At 40.0% G+C, this 22,292-nt stretch overlaps 1 protein-coding gene across 8 annotated transcripts; it reads right to left on the reverse strand.

Annotated features, from left to right (window-relative positions):
- Window positions 1-2,773: 2,773 nt before the first annotated feature.
- L(1)g0196 (inositol hexakisphosphate and diphosphoinositol-pentakisphosphate kinase) lies at window positions 2,774-21,835 on the reverse strand. 8 transcript variants are annotated; one of them, XM_071697279.1, is made up of 31 exons: window positions 21,647-21,832; window positions 21,188-21,417; window positions 21,010-21,121; window positions 20,826-20,921; window positions 17,954-18,151; window positions 17,734-17,874; window positions 17,546-17,636; window positions 17,207-17,382; window positions 16,781-17,073; window positions 16,179-16,373; window positions 15,991-16,077; window positions 15,727-15,915; window positions 15,514-15,611; window positions 15,202-15,339; window positions 14,697-14,726; window positions 13,767-14,001; window positions 13,253-13,688; window positions 13,040-13,173; window positions 12,836-12,950; window positions 12,509-12,748; window positions 12,317-12,430; window positions 12,032-12,207; window positions 11,789-11,937; window positions 8,211-8,516; window positions 6,794-7,015; window positions 5,984-6,224; window positions 5,663-5,754; window positions 5,488-5,596; window positions 4,832-5,209; window positions 4,594-4,741; window positions 2,774-4,518 (listed from the first exon to the last, which is right to left on the reverse strand). In XM_071697279.1, exons 3-31 carry the CDS (start codon window positions 21,040-21,042, stop codon window positions 4,276-4,278), a joined length of 5,103 nt encoding a protein of 1,700 aa, XP_071553380.1. In that variant the 5' UTR covers window positions 21,043-21,121; window positions 21,188-21,417; window positions 21,647-21,832; the 3' UTR covers window positions 2,774-4,275. The 8 variants fall into 8 exon arrangements, 7 of the variants coding, with proteins under 7 accessions (XP_071553380.1, XP_071553379.1, XP_071553381.1 ...); XM_071697278.1 differs by having other exon boundaries at window positions 2,774-4,741; window positions 6,794-6,973; window positions 21,647-21,833; XM_071697280.1 differs by having other exon boundaries at window positions 2,774-4,741; window positions 4,832-5,080; window positions 21,647-21,833.
- Window positions 21,836-22,292: the final 457 nt, after the last annotated feature.

The raw sequence follows: 22,292 nt of genomic DNA on the forward strand, positions 1-22,292 counted from the left end.
GAAATATAGTATGTGTTTAATAGTATACTTTGTCGTTTGTTAAGATTTAAAGTTGAAAATGAGAATTTTCATCTCATCTATCTTTTACTGATAATTCAATATCTATTCTAATGAGATTTCTCTTATTGCATGCGAGCATTGCATGCGACGTTTACGGGATTATTCTGATTGAACGCAGTTAAAATAAAATAGATCGATTCTTAGAGATCTATCTAATATATAACATTAAACCATTATTACGTTTAATAACACTTAACATTAATTTGTACCTGAATACTTGTTTCTTAACGTATACCATATTTATCGTTAAATATTAATTTATATTATGCGTTGCGATATTAATTGACTTCTATTTTTTTCCTACGTGCGTCGGTTTCTCGCGTTAGATCACCCTCTCATCGCAACTGCTCGAGGGATTTCCGCGACGAATCCACGTAATAAGCGTCAGGAAAGTCTGGAAAGATCCGTGACGAAATCCTATAATTTTGCTCATAGGCGTGACCCCGTTGTGGGCGACGATGCAACGGGGTCGGGTGCATTGTTAGCGACGCATCAAAATCGGATCGGACGAACACGTGCGAAATCCGAAGGACGGCGTTTACGCGACTCGCTCCGATTATCCCGTTTATTCCCGTGAACTTGCTAGAAATCGCCCTATTTTCGTGATGTAGGGTAGTACAGGGTGCTGCGAACGGAATTTCGGGGAAAGATTTAGCGTAGATTATTGTTTCTTAACAAAGATCAGACACAATATCAATTTTAATCATATTTCTTTTCATTTTTCCTTATATTCATACTATATGTAATTCAATATTGTGACCTATTATTTATTATTAAAAATGAACCACTATAGTGGTTCAAACTAATAAGATAGACAGAGACGACTTCTAAGAGTAAGAAATGGATAATTTACGTTCCATGAATTAAACTTCGAGTAGGGAGTAAATAATAAGTAATAATACATAACAACAATACAATAATAACAAAATTTTGAGCAAACAATGTCATATAACTAGAACTGGAAAATGATGGTAAATAGCGGCTTTCTGAAATCTCAGTTCCGAAGCGACTTTGTAATAAATATTTAAGGCGCTCTTCGTGAAAATTACAATAAAAATGCGGGAATAAGAAACAACGGAGTGAAGAATTTCATTTAATTTTAATGTGGATTTTTCTAATCCGGCTTCGAGGAATTAGAATTTTCAGAAATTAATTTCTCTCTCGACGTGAACTTCCACCTGGCCCGTTTCTCTTCTGCGAAATGTGCGAATAAAATTTAATTTCGCGTTTGATTTTATATATCGTATCTCGTATCATATCGGTCGCTCCAGAAAATGACGGCGGAAAGGGCTGGAGCTTACCGGCGCCGACGCCTGGAACATCGATCCGGGGCGTCAGCTTGCAGTTATGTATATAGTTCATATTACAGCAGAGGGTTGTATTAAACATCCACGTCGTTCTCTACTCTTACGCCTACAGTTCCATACGGATTCCCTTTATCAAATATTTTGAATGATATTACGTTTACGCATAATACTTTTCTTCGCGCTTCGAACTCGTCATATTTGTTCGTACGATTTCGTCGAATAATTATAAAATCGGTTCTGCTGTGAAATGTTCAGTCAACCCTATCAGAATTTGAAGATATAAATGTATAAATTATAACTTTTATTTTAAAATATAGGGTATAAATATAAATTATATATGTAACAGATTAATTTTCTCAGGTTTTTAAAAAGACTCGGTCAAAGCGATGTGTTATAGACTCTATAAATTTAGAAAGAAGTTTCGGGATTCTTTCTACCAAGAAGAGGGCAAATATTCGCAAAATGTAGAAAAGAGGTTTACTTATGCCAATCCAGGAACATTCATGCTTCAGTATACAACGAATGCTCATGCATAAACATTCAATTTATTTATTTGAGATATATAGATTTCTTAATATCTCTTAGTACATATTCTTTTACTTCTAACTACGTGAACAAAATAGTTTTACATAAACATAAATCTCTCAAACGAGACATTATTATAACTCCAAGAATATCGCAACGCGTTCGGCTATCCAGACGATAAATCTGCACTCAAAACGACAATCGGAAAACGATTTGTCGGCGTCGCGCTACTGCGAGGCGAAAATACCAGAGGGGTTTCGGGGGCGAAAAAAAATATGGCGGGGGGATAAATCATACGCTACTCGCGCGACGTAATTAGAGCGTTCCCGGGACGCGGAAATGTCGCGAGACGAAAGGGGGATGCGCCGAGGGATAACTAATAACTTTATGCAACCCCCCGTCGAAGTCACCTCGGGGGAGGGTAAACACGAGATCCGATTTGACACGCGGAAACGCGCGATGTTTATACGCGCTCGTTGTAAGGGTCGGTCTCTCGCTCTCGCCGCGTCAAGTGACACGGCTAATATCTATTTAATTGATTCAGGGGGTAGAGCGCACCCCTCAGACCGCACTCTCGCTCGTGAACAATATGCTGGCTGTCCCTCGAACGGACGAAAAAGGCGCGCACGTGTCTGTCAAAATCACAAATTGACTCTGCGCTGTCGGTTTGATCTGAAGCCAATTATAGACAGGAAGGATTATCAAAAATAAAATCGCCGTAAAATCATCGATGAGACAGTTGCCCAGTTATCCTTGCAACGTTATTTTTAAAAAAATAAATAAGAGACATCTGGCAAGGCATAAACTTTCTTTGTAATCAAGCTCGCTAAGTTTAATTATTAACTTAAGAATATTAGGAAAAATAAACCCCCAACAAACAGTTTCGTTCCGGATTGTTTTATTAAAACATTTGTAACATATATATATATGTATTATATATATATGTACGTACATATTTTTCGTATCTATGAGCACGCTGCTTACTATTTTACAAGTATGGTTAATCTGCAATTAATAACTATTACGTATTTTCCGTTACTGATTCACAATACGAAGCCGTAAGTCAATAGAGGGGATGTTCCTTCGTGCAACTTCAAGCGTAGTCATATCGCCTTAACTGGGATATTTTCTTTGGCTCGGATAAAATCTTCCTCTCCAGTACTTATCACTATACGGAAAAAAAATGTAAAGACCGCAATATTCTCGACTATGCCATACGAAGTAAGATCTCTGAGAGATATTTTCGTTGTCATTTGACACGCATTAAGCTAGCGTACGTAGCGTCTTCAGTCTCGTACATTCGGTATCTTCAAGAATATCTGGCTATATACTAATTTAAAAAACTATTGCAATTTAGTTAAAGAGAAGAACAAAATTTAATAATATACATTTCTTCTTAGGTGTTCTCAACATTCGTAATCACATGTATTTTTTTTCTCACTTCTGTTCCTCTATTTAGTCATCCTTATACTTAATTGAAGCACACATAATGGCTATGTTTATCTACATCGCGTTTGTACATCTGTATAGTAATCTCTTTAGGAAAGAGGTAATCTTCTACGCGCGTAATAACGATTCACAGTCAACAACGATGATCCTGGAGAATATTATTGCGGAAAAATCGTTTTCTAAGAATCTTAAAATGATAAATGATCGGAAACATAACATCAAGCTGCTTCTCGTTGACTAAAAATTCTCGATTCTTAATTTTTTTTAATACGGACTCTCACAAAAAATATTAGTAATATAAATACATAACATGTATAATGTATATCCAAATATAAATACATGTTAAATCAAAATTAAAAATTAATCAAAGCGCACAGATGATATGTAAGTAAAAGGATTAATTTTTCTCTCCCACTATTATCAGTCGAGTAGTTCGTTGATCTTTTTAATAGAAAAGACCCGTAAAATTCTAACTCTAACGTTACATCATTTCAAGTAAGCTATCGTAATTATTCTACCTGTATTGATAAAATATATTTTTTTTTAAGTCGCAAAGTGATTTAGAGAGATTAATCACTTTCTCGAGATATTTCTCGAGCTAAAACAAGAATAAATTGTCTTTGTTTGATTTAATATCTCATTTATATAATGCTATAAGGATTGGAAGGAGACGGGGTTTAAAAGTTCCGCTATTATAATTCTCTCTAAACGACTGGTCCTGGTTGTATACTTTTATCAGCCTTAATGGACAATGCTATGAAACATTAAAATGACTCTCCAGTCCTGCTTAATACTTGCTGTGTTCTAATACTTTTCGTGCTAGGAAATTACCCTTTCTAAAATTCTTCGTAAAATTCTACGTCGTAAGAATAGATCTAATATCACGTGGGTGTCGAAAAAAACTATCAGAGTAAATTAATTCACGATCGAATATCTATTTCTTTTCCTCTTCTTTAATGTCGAAGCCCACGGTGACGTTACAGCTATCCGTGAGACTGCCGGCTACAGTGAGTATAGGCTCTTCCTGCTGGCTCGTTCCCGAGGAATGCGTTGGATCCGCGCTCAGTTTCCAACTTTCCAGATCCGCATCCGACATGGTCGAGAACGAGCTCTGTCTCGAGCAACTGAAAGTCTGTTGTTCGGTTTTCGGCGCGACCAGTTTCGGCGTCGTGACGCTCTGCGAACGAGAAAAGTTCTTTCGCTTTTGAGAACCGATGTGCAAGCCGCCGCCCTTTTTAGAATCCTTCTTTACCCTTTCCGCGATGGATTTACCCGCGCTCGAGGAGTCGGATTTCTGAGAGGTAGAGAGTTTCGCCGGAGCTTTGTCGGAAGTACCGGCGTTGTCGGTGTCCTTAATTCGGACGTCGCTGTGCGATATATCCGTGCTTTCCACGAGGAAACTAAAATAAGCAAACGTCGCTGCTGATAAATATCGGTAAATGTCACTTCATATATTATATATTGTGCAAAACCGGATTTTTTATGCCTACCGCCCGATCTTCTTGTAGCTGCCGCTTAGTTTCGCTGAATTAACGTCGTCCCTCGGCTCGAATATTGATTTAACATCCTGTTTCTTTTGCTCCTCGGTCTGTTTTAAAGTCAACGTGTGGTCCTCGTCCTCGTCGATGTTGTCACAGGGAAGATCATCGCCACACACGAGCTTTGTTTGCACACCGCTAGCACCTGACTGTATCACTTGCGGTATTTGCGTTATTTTGCGTATCTGACCGTCCTCGTTGCTGTAATAATCCGTATATGAGACGCTGCCGCGACTTTCTCGATTCTCTTGATCGAGACGAATACAAAATTCGTTAAAGTCGACGTCCAGGCAAGTCGGGGAGAATTTCGGCGCGATAAAGAGTTGAGCACTGTGAATGGACAGGTGTTATTTCTAGCACACTACTAACATACACCGTAATTAGATATAGAGAGTATTAGAGAGAAATACGTAAAATATAAGTAAACCAACAAAAATATAACTACAAAATGATATATTTAGTAAATTTAGAACTATAGAGTGTAAATAACCCCAAACCAGTTTATCATATTAATTATCACCACCATTCATATTAATTCAACATGAAAGGAAAGGAAGTACAAAAAAAGAAATAAATTAAATTTATGCACTTCAAGACATTTGACTGACCTCTCGTTGCTAATTAAGCTTATAGACATACTGCATTCGCCTGTCGATGTTGGCGCAGGTGACGATGGCTCGGACAGAAAAGACTGTGGCTCGCTACTCCATCCTGTGCCTAAGTGATACATAAAAGATTTTTTAAATAAATGTGATATCACAGCCAGATAGGGTAGATACGCACTGTTCGGACTGGTAGGTGACGGTAGATTCCTGGTGTCACACGTTTCTGCTTCGCCAAGGGGCTTATACAGTATCGGTGTCGGCATAATGTACCTGTGCGGGGTGGTAACGCGATAATGCACCAGAAGTCAAACAATCACAGCTCGCGTACTCAAGTTTTTAGCAATGGAATTACAAAATTGAATAATTATTTAATACGGCCAGCGGAAAAAGATGTAACAGGATACAGCACACTCGGAATAAGTTTGGAAGCGATCTTATTTGGCGCACAGGAGAAGAACTTAATACTCACGAGCATGCCTTATGTCATTTTTTATGGTACCTGACAGCTTCTGTGTCAGAAGAGTGGTACTCGCGACTGATCCCGGCGTGGACAAGGGGTGGATTGAGCGACTCGTGCGTCGATCCGGCCGGCGACGACTTAGGCGGCGACGAGGCCGGAGTCCTGTACAACGGCGCCCTGGTCATCATATCCAGGAAGGAATCCAGTTGACGTAGTGATAACGCATTGTGCAGAGTTTCCAAGGGTCTGATGGGGGGTACTCCGCCGAAACCTTCTATCGCTATAGAATAAATGTACTAATTAGAAATATTCTTCATTATTTTAACATATTCACCTGGATTATTTTATTATATATAATATACGTATAATATTAAATAATTGTATTCTAATAATTGGATAAATAATAAGACACTCTCGATAATGAAATTAATAAGTGCCAAATAAAAAGGGGCCTTCAGCGTGGATGATGGTACGTAAGTTAATCGATATGTTATATCGATCCAATAACCATATAATATATTGTAAATCGGATGTTTCGGCTCTACTTTAAGCCATCTTTAGCGAAGCGGTAACAATTAAATCAAAATGATCTCATATTCTTTGACAAGAAATAAGTGAGTAACTGATCAAAATTGAGCGCTCTAAAAATAGCGTGATTTTCCGTGAGAAAATCCAAGTAAAACAAGCTAATCCTATAATAAACTACGGTCATTAGTAGAACCGATTTATAATTATATATACCAACAGTTATTAAAGATCGATATAAAATTAACTTGCGCATCAACCGCGTTGAACTCTTAGAGCCCCCTTTTACTTGTTACTTATTAAATAATTAGATATATAAAATACCAGCGACCGCAGACGCGTGAGGTGGGACCATGTCCTTTAGGTTCGGCGCGCTCGAAGAGCCGCTTATCACCGCCGTGCTGAAGAGACTGTTAGCCGAGCCAGTTAGCTTCTTGCTGACGTTGTAGCCCAACAGCTTGAAATAACTCATCTGTCCGGAGATACTGTGACGGTGGCGCCTTGCTGTGCAGGTAGGATCAGGTTGAATGATCCGCGATCGCGAGTCTAGGGATGGAGAAGAGGAATGAGGCCTGGACACGGGGTGTCTGGACGGACGGGGGGAGGGAACTCAGACGCTGATAGACACTCCGGACAGTGATGATGATTAGTATCGTGGATCGGTATCGATGTGGTAGTGATAACGGTGAATATCGTTAACATTTTGTTATATAATAAATAGCATGTCCCCTTAATAAAAGCCGGCAGAGATCGGCTGTGAACCTCTAGAATCTATCACAGACTCGTGCTCGTGCTCGTGCCCGTGCTTGCATTTGTGCTCGCGTTTCAAGGTGAAGAAGAGGGACATTTAATAATCAGAGAGAAAGAGACGACAGAGAGATAACGAGCAAAGCGAATCGGTGAGCATAGGACTATTCCCACGAATGTTAGTTACTACGCTTAATCCTCAACTGATTCCCTGCCTCTTTCTGAAAACAGATTTTAAGAGGCAGAAGATCAGTCGAGTCTCTCAATGAACCTCGATTAGTGGGAATAATCCATATTAGGAAACAGAAATTAGCGTTGGTCTTCCTTCGAAAAAAGAATATCAAGCTAATTGAACAAATCAGTAACACGTAGTATTGCTAAAGAATTAAACTTTGCGAGTGTCGGACTAATTTGTTGCACTAATTACGGTAAATGGTCCCTTGATTATCTCCCTTTTTTTTTTACAATTCTGGTCTCCTTCGGCTCACCGTGTTAATTATGTAATTCCTTTGCCCGAAAAATGGGACGTTATAATTTCGACAGATTCGGAATACGGTGAGAATAATGCGGCGATTCACGTGAGATCAATTTCGTATTGGTCTCGTGAATCGAGATTTCCAGCATCCGGCATTGAGGTCGCAGGAACTCCGGAGTAGCATATGGAAAAGAGGCAATCTGGTCACGTCCGACTCGTGTGTCAATGCCAATAAGAGTTCGCAAGAGAAATCACCAACAAAAAGAGAGGACGAAACGTTACATCTGAAACATTACTTACCGATTTAAGAACGAAGATAGTCCCGGTCGCCATCAGATAGTAATCAATAAACCAGATGGTAACAGTTACTTATTCCCTTACTGTTTTATTATCAACAGAATTTTCATCGACATTGATACCAGATTGACTGGACCAGATACCTCCGCGTGCCACCCCGGCATGTGCGACGACCTCTCCGTCGGTCCGCGTTGCATCTCTGTCGCTACCCCCTGAACTCACCGCAGAGTTCGACGGATGAAAGCAAGGTCACTTCGGAGCGCGAGCGTTCGTACTTTCTGCCGCGGCCACGGTGCCTGGTGATAGTCCGCTCCGGCAGATCGCTGACGGTCGCGAACGACGGATCGGGCAACGAGCAAGGATTGGCGGATAGCTGTCTATCGTTGCGCGCATTGCGAAGCGAGCACGAGGAAGCGAAGCTCTCGTCCGGCGAAACCGGCAGCTCCGGCGAGCTGTGCGACTGCAGCAGTGTCGCCGGTTTCCACGTGCGCTCCTCGCCGCGAGGCTCCTCCGGAGTTGGTCCCGCGGCTGATAGCGAGTTGCGTTGCGTTGCGTTGCGGTGCGGTGCGGTGCGGTGCGGTGCGGTGCGGTGCGGTGCGTGCGTAGGGAGGGTGCGAAATGCGCAGGCACATACATAGGTCCAGGTGTGATAGCGTTATCAGAAGGGTGACGGCAGGGTACGGTGCAGCATTCGGTATGACGGTGTAGTGAGGGGAGGGAGAGAGAAAAGAAAACAAAAGAGAGAAAGAGCCGATTAAAAAACCCATTTGCTAAAGAAACGGAAGGGACGAATCTTTGGACCGCTGCTCTCGCCTCGCGATAAAAAAAATCGAACCTTTTATCCGGTGATCATCGATGTAAAAAATGACTTCGCGATATACTTTGCTTTCACGCTTTTCTCGTATTACTGAAATTGAGAGCAATTAAAAAATTATGTACGAAAAATAAAACAATCTCCGTAACACCCGCGATAAAAATCGTCAGCGTAAAGACCCCTTAAAGTCTATTATAATTATTTATACAATACTTATAGAGTACAATATAAATAAATACTACTATAATGTATTATATCAAGTACATAAATATTGAACATATATAGAAAACAACTTAATCTCGTATCGTTATTAAATGAATAATATACTTTAAAGGAATATTACATTTTACTGGCTTCGGTGTTTAAAGATTCGTCGAGGAAGAAATAAAGTAAATTAAGGATAGAGTAGATACCTTCGACCCTTTGCGCGCAACTTAGCGAGTATGTCGGAATCACGAGTACGCACACCACACAACAACCGTGGCACACGATAGCCATGCAACCAGTAAGCCAACCAAACCACACGATTTTTTTTTACATATATAGACAGCCTCGTACATTAACATTTGTTAGGATGCCGAAGCTCGAACGGTATTAGTATACGACCGTAATGATATAGCGGATAGATACGATGCTTCTCTTGGTCCGAGTCCCTTTTTCCTTTCGATTATTGTTATGAATTATGCATGAAGAATGGAGAAGAGGAGCGAGGTGAAGATGTTACATGCTTCGCGAGCTACCTATTCGAAGACAAGAAGCTCGGCGCGATCGATGAAAGTGGCGACGATGAAAGATGGAAATGACGATGACGATGAACCGACAAAATGAAATGATATGCGAATACAAAAAAAAAAGAGGCCGTGAATAATCGATGAGCGATTATTATTGTCGTCCGAAAGACTCGATGATATGAAATTCGATGACACCCTGAACATAATGAACGTATGCGATGAACGTATGGCGTAATGCACGTGAAACTCCCCGAAAGAAGGCTCGATGATAATGAAGACGCTTGCGAGTTCCATTTTGGGAATGATGATCTCGGGATCGAGGATTCGGGTGGGCAGCTGAATGGACCACACCACGGTGTACGCGTGTGTGGCCCAGACAGTCGCCGATACTTGATTAGTTGGCTTCCACGCGCACAACTATCGCTGAGCAAAGAGTTATTTCAACTGGAATCACCGCTTCCTACCCTGGCATTGGCAAAATACACATCTCTCGGCTGTATTACATGAAACAAGACACATTAGACTTTTTTTCCGGATAGATCAACCCAGACCGTGTTTCGCACTTCGTCTGGTGTGGTTCTGGAGATCCAGCCGTTAAAAACAAAAAAAAAAGGAAAGACATAACCAATCTTTTCTCTATACAGTACGTGCGATTCGTATAACTGATTAAAGTAAAAGTAACGAAAATCAACAAATACAGATTACAAGTTGCAACATATCGTGAAAAATTAACTCGGGCAAAATATACATTAACTGAGGAAGGGATGAGACTATAGACTAGAGACTATAGTTATAGAGGTATAAGGTGTAGGGTGTGAGAGTCGGCAGTCACTTTAATCAGCACTTCGTAGTACGACGATGTGCATAAGCGCATTCCAGGTACTGATATATATGTATATCAGTCCAACAACTATGCACATTTTAATTGCAACGAAAATTAAAGATCCGCGGAATTGTCTGCTTTACTCTGAGATCCAGAGTTGCGCTACGGTTGATACGAGATTTCATCGCAGCGTAACTGTGCACGCTAATATCGATCGACGGAATTATTTCATTGCAACATGTGCATAAGAGTTTCTCTACGGATATAAAAAAAAGATACATTTCGTATCCAAATAAAGAGAAGAAAATATACGTGGGTAGAACGGATCTACTCGATTACGGGCAAAAATAAGAAGGATACGTAAAGTATCGTCCGAAAGTTTACGTGTGCATTATCTTGAAGAATTATTCTGTAAAAATTGGTAGACGGTACAAACATACCTTCTTTGTTGACCGCGTCCAAGCTCTGATACTGCAGCTTGTCCGCAGCTACAAAAAGAGAACAGTAGAACACAGAAGGGAGCATTGTGAATTGTGACGACATTCCACCATCAGCTCAATTGTCAGTAATTAGCCCCTAAAAGCTCTAATAGCCCGATGCCTTTAACGTTAACATAACATATATTATAACGTTAACATAATATATATTAAACGTCATTATATATTTGCGCGCGTTCCTGCAAATCGGTATATTCTTCGAAAAGAAGACAAGTACCATACTATCATTATCGCGCACAATTCAAATCCCATTCATCTGTGATATTTCGTAAAAATGATATAAATTCACGGTGTTCGAATCTCTGCTCTTATTTAGATAACAAAATATCAAATCTGCAAATGTAACAGTGTGATTTTACCTTGAAATTTAGAGAAATGCAGTAATACTTCTATAAATATCGTAAATATTTCTAATTTTAAATTGTAAAAATTGCACGGTAATCTATATCGAACTATCCATTCGTTAAGTTAAAAATATCGAATACCAAGCACGGTTTAAATATCGATATATCTTTCGTTAATCACTACTTGTGCGAGGGAAATAGGATTTATCGTGATAAAATATAAATTTCGTGATGTGAAGCTATTATATAATTTGGGAGGAAGGATATACGGCATTCATATATACTATAAATGTCGATAACTGTTAATACCATTAAAGTGGTGTATAAATGTGTAAAGAAGACCAATAATAATCAATAATTATAATCATGCACAAACCATTAACGTGTTAAGGATACCGTACACGTCTTACATATCGTCATACACATTCCGTATACCCGTGTGTATGCACGCATATACAACAAGAACAGATTGGTTTGTTAATGTTACATCATCGTTCAAATATCGCTCGTTTATCGGCGACATCCTTCACACTTACTTCAGCATAAATCTGCTCACCGATACAGATAACTTGCACATCAAAGCGCACTTACCTTTCTCGGGCTTCTCCTGCCGCTGATGATCGTAGCTTCGCGCGCGCGGTTCCACGATGCTCCCTGCCTCTCTGCTTCGCCGTTGTCGTTGACTCGCCGCCAATTGGCTGCCAAGCCTAGCAGCCTCATGCCCGGACACAGTTCTGGCGCTGCACATATATTGTAACACAAAATAAAACTTCCATTCTTAACGTATTATTTTATCAAGATGATAAAATCAGATTGACAAGCGAATAAGCAGACCTAATTGGAATCGGTGCCGAGCCTTGTAAGAATCCACTATCGTACGGTTCGTCCATCATATTCGGATCTAGATCCATCATGTCGATCCCACGACTGGTCGTCGGACTGTCTAGCATAGAGTCCACAGTATCCGTTTCCATTAATGGCGGAGGCGTATCCTGAAAGCAAATTTTTGCCTATCGCATTGTGTTACTATTTAAGAGAGAATTTTGAGAACAAAAAAAAAGTATATATTTGACATTTGCTAAAAATTTAACTGTGATTAATAAGCAAAACTCTACTCACAGCCTGCGCCGTAGGACTTATTACATCGTCCTCGATGATACCCAATTCCGCATCTTCCTCCTCTATCCGGGTGCTACATTGTGAACTAGTATCCTGACCGGAACCGCTCTCCCCCTTAAAAAGAAAGACCGGCAAAGTTCATTTAATTTGTATGATTGTTAGCGTATCATAGCGGATAATTGAAAGTCTTACCACATTGTGGCTGCTCTCATTGCGCGAGTGTGGTCTGAATCCAGGACCAGGCGGCAGATTCTTCTGCACGCAGCAGTTAACGCCAGGACTAAAGTGTAACTCAACATGAAAACGCTCCTCGCTGCTTGGATCCTTGGTTGGATCCTCGTACAACATAACAACAATTTGCGACATGTAGTTCAACTCGGAGACCATACTGACATATTCCATCGCGCGTCGCCACTGCTCGTCTTTCACCACCTGCGAATCGCATACATAAGAAATTACAAGACAGCGTAGGAGATTATTTCTTCCAGCTATAACGTGTATAACGTATATTTCGCTTACATCGAGTAAACCACCGTAACGCAGCACGGTTAGCAAGGAATGTACATGACTCTCGCTTGTGAAGTACAGCCTCGTACGTACATGGCGCCCCGGGCTCGAAACACCATGGGAATATCTATGGATCATTAACGATTATCGTATAATTACTAAAAAGATCTCAATTAGAGAAGAAAACTCTTTACAAGTAGAACTCAAATGTTGTACCTAGGGTTAAGCCTATTGACAGTTTCCTCAGATTCTTCGATATTTCGTTGCAGATCAGCCCGTATTTTTTTCAGCAAAGGCGTGCATATACCCTGACCGATAGTCAGCTTCTCTTGTACCGTCAAGCCATATTCCTATGCATTAATATATAACGTAATTCATATATAAAAAAAGTAAAATGTTGATAGAATTAGCGGCGAAAAGAAATGATACCTGAGGAATTACTATATCCGCTAAAGATTTAGCGTACGTGTACAATTCTTCCGCGTGTTCGAATTGCAATGTATGATTGTTGTGCTGCAGGTCGTACTTTATGCAATCATAAATGTCAGGTATTTTAGATATGTCAAAACGTTTGTTCTTCGTGCAGAAGTCCTTTTCTATCTTTCCCCAGCGACGTCCCATCAGCTCCCACGTTTCGCCATGATAGAGTATCGTGTCCTTCGTCTTCGCGTCTTCCTTCTTGATACGCACGATGTCCAGAAGCTTTTGGATGAGAGAATGAACGTGCTGGCAGCATCGAACCGGATTCTTGACGAAGTCTAAAGCGGCGTTGATGCTCAGCGCATTTCCCGGATTGATCTGTTCTCGATCCTCGCGAGTAAATTCTCTGTCCTGCTGCAGTAGCTCGTGCAAGCGCGTTTTCACCCTGTAGTTATAAATATAATATAGCTTACCGTGAGGCAAAAGTTACAATTCAGGCGTTCGATGAAGATCCTCTACTCACATATTCTGATATTTGCTACTATCGCAGTCGTTGTCGAGAAGGCCATTGGTATTCGCGCTCTTCACCATCTGCACCAAGATAGGTGTCAGCTCTCCCTCCAACGCGAGCAGCCCTTTCGCAAAAGCCGCCGCGGTCATTTGAACACGTCCCTCGTCGCTAGCGTAGATTTTCAAGTCGTGCCGGAACGTGGAGTGCAGGCGTAACAAACCCAATCCTTGCGCACCTGCGTATTCACCTACGTTTACACAAGGGGGAATAATATCAACACAACGACGGGATTTCTCGAGACACAGCTATCATAATCATAGAACACAACGACAACGGAACAATTTAGAGATTACTCCAAAAGAAAAACAGTTGTCGAGATGACCTATGCTCTAGTATCGAGATCATCGCGATAAAGATTGCGTGTCATAAAAATTGCATTAATCGGGATTAATGACATTAATTAACGTTATACCTCGTGTCATAACGCGCGTAAGGTACTGCAAGAAGTTTTTCATGTCTCTAAATGCTTTAGAGTTACCTTGAAACTCCTCTGCTGGTATTTTAATGAAAAATTACATTTCGAAGAAAACGTATTGTACAAAGAGTACGTGCATAACAGCTTGTATATAAAAGAAATTTACACTTAACATGTTGTAGTGCCATTAAGAACAAAATTAACTGAAACGTACATTAGCATAGAAAAAGCGTGTGGCAAATGGTGAGTGTGGTGTACGCTAAAACCATGCTCTTCCAAAATTGCCGACAACAGCTCGTCTCCGCTGAGTCGAGTGGCAACTCGGGAAATCGTTCAAATAAAGAGATACAAAATGTGCAAGTGTGCTCTTACTGTTAGCGCCGACGACCGTATAACATCGCTAATTTCTAAGGACAACAATCTACAGAGAACTATGTAATAAGCGTTGATCGTAAATAAAAGGTTACCGTGGTTTGGTAACATCTCTGATTCTTCCTCTGAAATAACATTTGAGATAAATTATGCTATCTGTGACTCTCTTGAGTGTAACATTACTACATCTCACTATTAACTACCAGTTACAATATGATTGCCAATATGGTTGTTAGTGCCACAGTGTTTGCTACACTGGCAATTACTATGGTACAAATTCGATATTACTCTAAAGTAGCTTTTTATGTCTCTCATGGTACAAGATATAACGATATAAATCATGGAAGAATACAATCCAATCTTAGTGCGCCAATTTTTAAGCCGTCCAATAGTTTGGCAACTTGTACAATATAGCGTTCTCAAAATACAATTCGTAAATCGAAAGCCCAGAGGCTTTCAGATTACGTAGTTCGTATATATCACTGGGGTAAACCCAGACCAAGTTTAGCTAATAGAGGGAAATTATTACAAAAACGATCTCCGATACTGTGTAGAAACTTAAAAGCGAGCATGGCAAGCATATGAACATAAGATACGAACCACTAAGGTGTCTACCTTGACCACCGGGGTACATGCAGCGGAATATGCGTCCTAATTCTTCCGCCTGAATACGTCCAGCCGGCGTCAGTTCTCCGCCCCATTTCAATATCAAGACTAGAGACGGTTCTCCTAATCGATCTAAAAAAGAAAGTGAAGAGATACGTGCATTTCTTCATATACACAATTTTCTAAAATATATCTTTTTTGTTAAATATATTATATATGTATACATATCCACTAAATATATATCCCTAAAAATATATGATCGATATGTATATTGTATAAAATAGTGAAAAAGTAAATGAAGCATACTAAGATCGCTACCGTCGTCGGAAGAACTTCCCCGCGGCCGTCCTCGCGGTTGATACTTCAATTGGACTTTACGATTTATGCCAGAGAAATGCCCATACCTACAATATAGAGTTAATAATCTTTTTACAAATTTGCTCAACTATACAATAACGTTATATCGTGATTAATTTAATTCATTAAAGTAGTAGACTATTTTGCTTATCGCTTACATACATTTCTAAGACACTCTTGAGTTGCTCCAGTTTCCCTTGTTTTTCTTCCAACTCGGGTCCCGCCGCACGATGCTGTATCTCCGTTAGTAGACTACGCGCTGTATCGAGAATCTCTTGCAACTGTTTAGGGCGCTTTAGTTTTACGTGACCGTGCTTATAGCCATCGTACTTTGCAAATATCTCAAAAAATCTGCGAGATATTATATATATATTAATTCGCAATATTCTTAGATGAGAAAAAATGTATAAGATTTTGTTTACTCACTTCGGATGACGTACTTCTACTTTCATCTTCTGTTTTGGGGTTCTATCACCATGTCTAATAACTGCTACGACACAGCGCAACTCCATCCTGGATAAGTATCGAAGTAGTTAATAACGATTAAAAAAACATGCTTCAATATTAAGAACGTAATTGCTCATAGGTTAATTGCCACTTGCGATTAGACTAACATTTTGCCGAATGTAGTTGGCACAATAGGAGGATCGTCCAATTGAAAGGGAACGCTCCACGGAATATGCAAGGTGGGAGCCAGTTCCCTGAGTATCATATTCCCCAAAATCTTGGCACAGTCATCATAATACTTGTTCGAGTTCTTTACAAAACTAAATCCATTCACGTCGCACACGAACGATTGGCCGTTTGCTCTGTAACCAGAACCACGCTCGCTGTATTAATTGCACTTGACTTTCAGCTACTTATGTAAGCCGCAAATACATTCACGGCCGTGTCAATATCTGTTTTCCGACTGAAGTCAGTTCATGCATGTTGTAACGGAACTCAAAGCTATTGAATGTGTAACGCGATATGCGCTCTAAAATAACACTGATAACCACATCGACAGTTGTATTGCGTCGGCATGTAATGTACTGGTATGTCTTAGTAATGTTATACAGATACATTCAAAATAAATGTTACATAAAAGAAACGCATCTTTTCAACGGACACGATGGACACGACACGTTCATTGTTCATAAAAAGGTTTATTGAAAAAGTAGATTTAATTTCTTACAGTCGTGCTAGTTGCATTGCATGCGAATATACAATCACATACCTTAATAAATCGAAGCCACACACCGTTTGCTTAAAGGCCAAACACACTTTCCTACTAATGAGTTTTTCGGCATTGTTCAATATCACTGGATAACGAATTTCCTTGCCCTCCGAATCTCTCTCGACTTTGCCGTCGAGGGCGGGACTCTTCCTCGCCTCGGCGTGAGCGTAATCAGGTCCCACGGTATAGACTTTAACGTCAGTGCCATCGGTAGGCATAAAATCTTCATAGATATAAGAACCACTCTTGCGAACGCGAGATTCTGGAGAATATACGCTACTACGACTACCTATCTGTGTAATGAACAGGAACAGGTATTCGTTAAGTATTCGTTTTTAAATTTTTTCAATTTAAGAAAACGACGCTTGCTTCCTAAATCTTATATGAAGAATCATATATTACTTTCAAGAAAAATAATATATATACCTTTCTAAATAATCTCTGACTTCCTCCTCCAGCCGAAGTAGGATAGTAAATATAGATATTATGATCTTCGGCAGATACTGGTTTTTCTACGAATGGTTTGTTGAAAGTAATGCCGTTTACTTCCACGTGATCCTCCGACTCCACCAATTCGTGTTCTAAAATGCAGTCTATATTCTCTATATGTAAAGATTAACACACAAGTAACATATGATAAACAGCACAAGTAACATATGAGTGTCCTAAACTCAATCGAGTACATAGCTATTTGATTTCTTAACTGGATCGCGGGAGATATTTACGACGCACTTACAAATAGTGCAAATAAATTTTGCAACTCACGTTTCGGATCTGGTGAATCTCTGTCGAGAACGGCATACCGTGGAATTTCGATACCTTCGCTCTCCAGTATAGCATAAACTCTTCTTCGGTCCTACGGCAATTTATATTAGTACGTAGAGGGTACATGTGTGTGTGTGTGTGTAATAGAAAAATATATTAATATTTTGTAATATTTTTTAAAAGTCTACCTGAATGTCGTACTGCATTGGGAGGTGATTAATAATAAACGGTTTACGTAAACTCGCATAATTTATAGCTTTATCAAGGGGAAATCCTTTACTATGGAAACTTATCAAGCAGTCGACCACAGGCCAATTTTCTACGGGTTCCTGTAAAGAGCAAATGCAAAAGATATAAATTTTGTAACATAGAAGTATAGTATAGCTCCATAATACGAATATATATCACCTTTAATATCACTTCTTCTGGAAAGACTATAATTTTTATATACTCGAATTCCTCGAGCCTTGTCAAAATCTCTTTCATCGGTTTACTCTGCGACTTCTTCGCCATTGCGCATATCCCAACCAGGACTTGCTTTCCCTCTCCTTCCACATCACTCCCGCCCATATAAGCGTCATCTTGGTTGCCTTCTGATAATTCGGGCTAGAAAGTAAAATAAACGATCAGTGATAGCTATTCAAGAGGATACACCGTGTAGGCAAGTCACATCTTGATAATATATGCAATACTAATAAGTAGAAAATAATAAACATTTCAATAAAAAAAACTTCTATACATATAATATAAAATTAAATTCACTACCACACACATTTTTTTTTCTTTGGAAAAATGAGTGATAGATCAAGTGAAAGAACGTCACAGCCTGACTTTTACAGTTTCTAGAAATGAACACGTGACTTCTAAACTCCGCTATATAACAAGCAGTGAGGAAGATCGTAAAATCTTCAAGCTAAATAGTGCTCACCCAGTATGCCTTTAGGCAGGATAGAAATCTAGGCTTGTCGTCAGCAGGACAATTTTCATCGCGAACTCTCGTAAGATTACTCATTATACTCTTTAGTTTGATCTTTTGATAAGTAAGTTATACGTTGATCGCATATGTTATTGCCTACATAGAAAGGTAATACATATCAAGCAACGAAGCGTGAAAATATGTAAATTGGAAGATGAAAAATCACGCTATCTTTTGAAATTCGTGATTCAGTGTGAAGTTTTCATTCATCTACACGTTTATATTTTCACTTATTTCTGTTTATTCCGTTTTTACCATTTACTACTTCACTACAATCCAGACTCAATGAGAAATGCAATACCAGTCATGCAGCGACAAGCAAACCGAAGCACGAGCGTTTGTTAATCACTGCAATGAAAGATTTAGAACAGATTTGAGATTAATATAACAAAAAAAAAAGAAGAAAAAGTATTATAGCAAGCTGAAGAAACGTAGTGGAATCTATCCCCTCATTTCCTATTATTTATAACAACATAAATAAACGAATAGAAAAAGTACTTGTGATAGCAGATTTTTATCTGATTAAAAATATCCGATAAGTTATCACAGAAAACCACGGTACCCGCTACGTTCAATTGAAAATATAAATCTTTATCATTACGTACGATTCTGTGAATATCTATTGTTTCTTTTTGATTATGATTGTTATTCCTATGATCATGAAATATATGTATAAAATATATGCACACGCAGTTGTCTTGATATGAATATATAATGATGAACTGCTGACGGGGTTAATTTTAAAACCACCTTCTTGTTAGAGTATCACAATATATATTTCATTAATCACATACATGTACACACGCACTTTTACCTTGGGAATAAAAATCATTGTCATGTATCTTCAAGAATTAAAAATTCCACAAATTCTGATGTCTCCTGTTCTGATAAGCAATGATTTAATTGATATGTTCTAATATCAATCGCTCGAAGTGTGATTACAGTTAACATATCACGATAGAAAGATAAAGGAAGAATTATCAGTTCTATTTTCAAATCACTGTCACTTGAACATTATCACATTGTAACTAGAATTCAGATATGTTTTCAACAGCATATTCATGCACCACCAAAAGGACATAATATAGCGTTAAATTGTAGAGTGACTTAGATTCTAACAATGCGTATTGTTAGCCTGAATTCATACACTGTTAACGAGCGGCGAATACCTTCTGAATGAACTCGCAGGCAGTTACCTGTTGTAATAATGTTATCAGGCACGATTAGAAGCAATTTATAATTCGGTCAATATTAGCACTGTTATAATTGGCTGACGATGAATGTTAACAAATGTATTTCAACGCGGGGCAAACGGAACGATCAAATGTTTGCGTTGCACATGCATTGATAGAAAATTTAACTGCTGTATCATGTGCGTACCATTCGTGCTTGGATAACGTGCCTCATAATGAGATAAATCCCTGTCTGGCCAAACATCATGAGGAAAAAAAAACACAGAATTTATCCTACTCTTTCACCGACTTGCATTCCTACACTCCACTACACAGAAACATTTACTAATGTGCATCGCAAATGCTCGTATCGATTGATTTGGCTCTTTAAAAGCTGATTACGTAATAAGGGTACGTCTCTCGACTATCCAGGTACTAGCAATCAACCGACCAACAAGAGTTTCAACATTTACTTAGCGACCGTTTGATGCATAATGTATCAACTGTGTTTACATAACTGTTCGTACATTTCCACCGTTGCAAAGGGGCAGGTACATTGCAAATAAGGAGACGTGGATCGTGCGTATTTTTAAATACGTGAGAAAATGTCTACATATATCGTAAACGTATTCCTAATATAGATTTCTAACCTCCGTCCGAACGTACGCTATCTTTCTCTAAACAGCTGCTCTACACGTGCACGCTTGTCACTTTCGTGACATAAACACGGGATAAAAAGATGGGAGTGGAATAACATTGCTGTTTCATTAATCTCAAATCAATCCGTTTCTCGGATAACAATCGATCGTCACAAATACCACGTGGCTCTGTTCGTGTCGTGTTGCTATTCTATTTCTGTGATACCTCATCAGATGTGAATCGCGGTTTCATACAATCAACAACCGGATGCGCGCTCGAGAAAATTATTCGCATATCGTATCTAACAAGAATAGAACTAAAAAAAAAATGAAGGAAAAGTGTGCTTTTATATCTATAAAAATTTCATATGTGCATAGTATGTGCTCTGGTTAGGAAACTGAAGGATAGATTTCCAACTGTGCCTCGTGCAAATATCGTGGACGCTCGCAACCACGTATTTCAACAGCGGTGAAACAGCAATCCCAAAACTTACTCTTTTCGACGAACGATAGATCGATGAAATAACAGACGGCTGGACCGTATTTATGTCCCCTATGTAGAACATCGGTCTGCTCGCATTCTTGAGACCCTGCGGACAAACCTCTCGTTAGGCACTGGGTCAACGCGCGGAGCGCGTGTAATCTCGTCTTCGGACGGTTCATATAAAGAGAATTTACTTGGTAACCATGTTCCAGTTCAGTGTAAGACATGTCAGATCCGGTTTCATTGATAAAACAAACACCTGTTTCACCGTTCTTATGTCAGACACCCACGTCCCACGTACTGAAACTACCATATTACCTCACATTAATCGCATTAATTAATTATACGTCAATCGGTTCAAGTTTGTCATACATAAACAAGTGCGAGAGAAATAATACTGCTAGAGAGACGTGTGCGAGCTAAGCGCGAGCAGTTTTGCTCTCTTAATCTTACAGGTCCTTCTCTCTCACGCGAGTGTCCCCGGCTAGTGTTTCTTCCTTTCCAACGACGTTTACAAAGGCGTCCCTCCTCCGGGCGTCCGTGTTAATAGTGTTAATAAGCGACGATGTGCGCCGTCGCTCGACGTACGTTTTCCTAGCGAGCTGCAACGAAGATTAAATGTTTGTTGGGAGACAGAGAGACGCGTTAACGTTTGCACATCCGCCGAGATAATCGCGTTTGTAAGGTCTGACTAATCGCAAACAGCGGCGTCGAGGCGTATTTGCCTCCGTGTCCCGCGATTTAATCCGACAAACGGAGCGGTGTCGGCGGAGTTGCGGCGCATCATGCGAAACGGCCGACGGATTCGCACGTGAATCGAGCGACACTTACCGTTCGTAGTCGCAAAAATGATCCGTGCGAACCGCAGCGACGACGCTCGCACGTGACTCGCAACGTGACACGATCGGGGATCGCGGCTCTTCCCGGCCGTTTCGAACTCGCGTCTCTGTTGACGTCGCACGGTCGGTCCTCGGGTTCTCCGCGGCAAATGTGTGCCCCACGAGATCGAATTTTGTGGCGTGTCGCGTTCCCCCAGAAAGCGGGATCTCCCGCGCCTTCCGCGCGTGCGTGTCACCGTCACCTCCGTCCAACAGCGTGGCTGGAAGACGTTCGATCATCCGGCAGGGGCGCCCCGATTGACCCGATTCTTGAATTCATTTGCAAGATAAACGTAATGCGCAAATTCCGTTCTTACAAAAAATTTGCAAGTTGATTGGCCAAAAGCCATGCTTCTGCAAGAGAATTCGAGAATCGAGTCTCAGGGTTTGTTCTGTGCAGTTGTGGACTTTTTTCGTACCTTTCGCGTGTCCATTTCTCTACCGCTACGAATTAACTTTAATCTCGGTGTACCTTTTTATCTTTTTCTTGTTCTAAGAGTTGGAACAAATCTAAACCTGCGGGCCACTTAACACTAATATTGCTTCGAAACATTCCTTTTCTCCCGTCTTTCAATAAAGAAAGAAAAGAAGAATGCTTC

This window comes from Temnothorax nylanderi, unplaced genomic scaffold (genome assembly GCF_030848795.1).
Source record: "Temnothorax nylanderi isolate EJ_2023f unplaced genomic scaffold, tnyl_v1.0 TNYL_tig0011_pilon, whole genome shotgun sequence".
Taxonomy (NCBI): Eukaryota; Metazoa; Arthropoda; class Insecta; order Hymenoptera; family Formicidae; genus Temnothorax; species Temnothorax nylanderi.